The sequence below is a fragment of the Babylonia areolata genome, chromosome 20 (genome assembly GCF_041734735.1).
Source record: "Babylonia areolata isolate BAREFJ2019XMU chromosome 20, ASM4173473v1, whole genome shotgun sequence".
Lineage (NCBI taxonomy): Eukaryota > Metazoa > Mollusca > Gastropoda > Neogastropoda > Buccinidae > Babylonia > Babylonia areolata.
Window position 1 is genome coordinate 3,311,277 of NC_134895.1, and position 2,500 is coordinate 3,313,776.

At 46.3% G+C, this 2,500-nt stretch overlaps 1 protein-coding gene across 2 annotated transcripts in view; it reads right to left on the reverse strand.

The window, feature by feature from the left end:
* Positions 1 to 2,500, reverse strand: part of LOC143294913 (putative transporter slc-17.2) — a 40,212-nt gene that overhangs the window by 20,158 nt on the left and 17,554 nt on the right. For both annotated transcript variants that reach the window (XM_076606430.1, XM_076606431.1), the window contains exon 2: positions 2,125 to 2,277. In XM_076606430.1, coding sequence (XP_076462545.1) covers positions 2,125 to 2,277 — 153 coding nt within the window. The remainder of the gene's footprint in view (positions 1 to 2,124; positions 2,278 to 2,500) is intronic.

Sequence of the window (2,500 nt, forward strand, 5' to 3'; positions counted from 1 at the left end):
CCCAGTTTTTGGTTTTCAAGGTAGATTGGTAACACACTGTAATTAGTCGTCTGACTGTTCAAATATTGTGCAGGTGCAGGCCGTAAAACGTCTTGATGATAAATTATGGATATCTATATAGCACCTGTAGGTCGGAGACTTCTAAGCGCTTTAAGGTCCTTTTACAACAGACTGCCTACCTGGGTAGAGACAACTGCCAATAGGTGCTGTATTATTCGTTTTTCTGTGTCATTCAATTAGATTTCAGGCACGCAAACATGCACACTCAGACAGACATGAAAAATCTTACGTGTATAAACCGCTTTTGCTTATTTACCTCGCCATGTAGACAGCCATACTCCGTTTTCGTGGGTGTGTATGCTGGGTATGTTCTTGTTTCCAAAACCTATCGAACGCTGACATAGGTTGCAGAATCTTTAACGTGTCTCTGGACCTTGTGATTGGAATGAACTTCCTCTTTCGCTTCGTCAAGACACTCTCTCAGCTCTTCCCAAAATAGCCTCCCTTGCCCTGCCCTTCCTTGTCCTTTAGTTTCTACAGTTTTAGAGTTATGCATGCGTGTGAGTGACTGGCGCGAAAGCGCTTTGATTTGTCTCTGCACAAGATTCATCGCTATATAAATACCATCATTATTATTATTTGATTTTCTGCTTGTGTGTATACACACACGGAGGATGTTCAGGCACAAGAAGGTCTGCACACATGTTGACCTGGGAGATCGGAAAAATCTCCACCCCCTTTACCCACCAAACGCCGTTTCCCAGGACCCTCAGATTGAAAATCAAACGCTTTAACCACTCGGCTATTGGAGGCCCGAAAAGGCCGTAAAACTAGAACTCTCTTACATTTCTAACGAATTGGTGACATGTCCCTGACTCTCTAAATGTAACACGCTATAACTTCCTGACTCTCCAGATGTAAAAGGCTGTAACCTACCCTGACTCTCCAGGTGTAACACACTGTAACTCTCCAGATGGAACACGCTGTAACCTACCCTGACTCTCCAGGTGTAACACACTGTAACTCTCCAGATGGAACATGCTGTAACCTACCCTGACTCTCCAGGTGTAACACACTGTAACTCTCCAGATGGAACACGCTGTAACCTACCCTGACTCTCCAGGTGTAACACACTGTAACTCTCCAGATGGAACACGCTGTAACCTACCCTGACTCTCCAGGTGTAACACACTGTAACTCTCCAGATGGAACACGCTGTAACCTACCCTGACTCTCCCGGTGTAACACACTATAACTCTCCAGATGGAACACGCTGTAACCTACCCTGACTCTCCAGGTGTAACACACTGTAACTCTCCAGATGGAACACGCTGTAACCTACCCTGACTCTCCAGATGTAACACATTGTAACTTTCCTTGACTCTCCAGGTGTAACACACTGTAACTCACACACTGTAACTTACCCTGACTCCCCACATGTAACACATTGTAACTCTCCAGATGTAACACGCTGTAACTTACCCTGACTGTCCAGGTGTAACACATTGTAACTCTCCAGATGTAACACGCCGTAACTTACCCTGACTCTCCAGATGTAACACGCTCACGCTATAACTTACCCTGACTTTCCAGGTGTAACACGCTGTAACTTACCCTGACTCTCCAGGTGTAACATGCTGTAACTTACCCTGACTCTCCAGGTGTAACACGCTGTAACTTACCCTGACTCTCCAGGTGTAACATGCTGTAACTTACCCTGACTTTCCAGGTGTAACATGCTGTAACTTACCCTGACTCTCCAGGTGTAACATGCTGTAACTTACCCTGACTTTCCAGGTGTAACACGCTGTAACTTACCCTGACTCTCCAGGTGTAACATGCTGTAACTTACCCTGACTCTCCAGGTGTAACATGCTGTAACTTACCCTGACTCTCCAGGTGTAACACGCTGTAACTTACCCTGACTCTCCAGGTGTAACACGCTGTAACTTACCCTGACTCTCCAGGTGTAACACGCTGTAACTTACCCTGACTTTCCAGGTGTAACACGCTGTAACTTACCCTGACTCTCCAGGTGTAACATGCTGTAACTTACCCTGACTCTCCAGGTGTAACATGCTGTAACTTACCCTGACTCTCCAGGTGTAACACGCTGTAACTTACCCTGACTCTCCAGGTGCTGCAGGTGCAGGGCCGTGTGGTTGACCATGCAGACGATGGCCAGGGACAGGGACACCCTCTGGAAGTACACCACACACATGCCGGAGCAGGCAAGGTAGGACAGGATGAAGCGTGTCGACCGCCATCTGGCTGGTCCTGAAACAGTTATATAGCACACCATCATCTGGCTAGTCCTGAAACAGTTATATAGCACACCATCATCTGGCTAGTCCTGAAACAGTTATATAGCACACCATCATATGGCTAGTCCTGAAACAGTTATATAGCACACCATCATATGGCTGGTCCTGAAACATAGTTATATAGTACACCATCATATGGCTGGTCCTGAAACATAGTTATATAGCACACCATCATA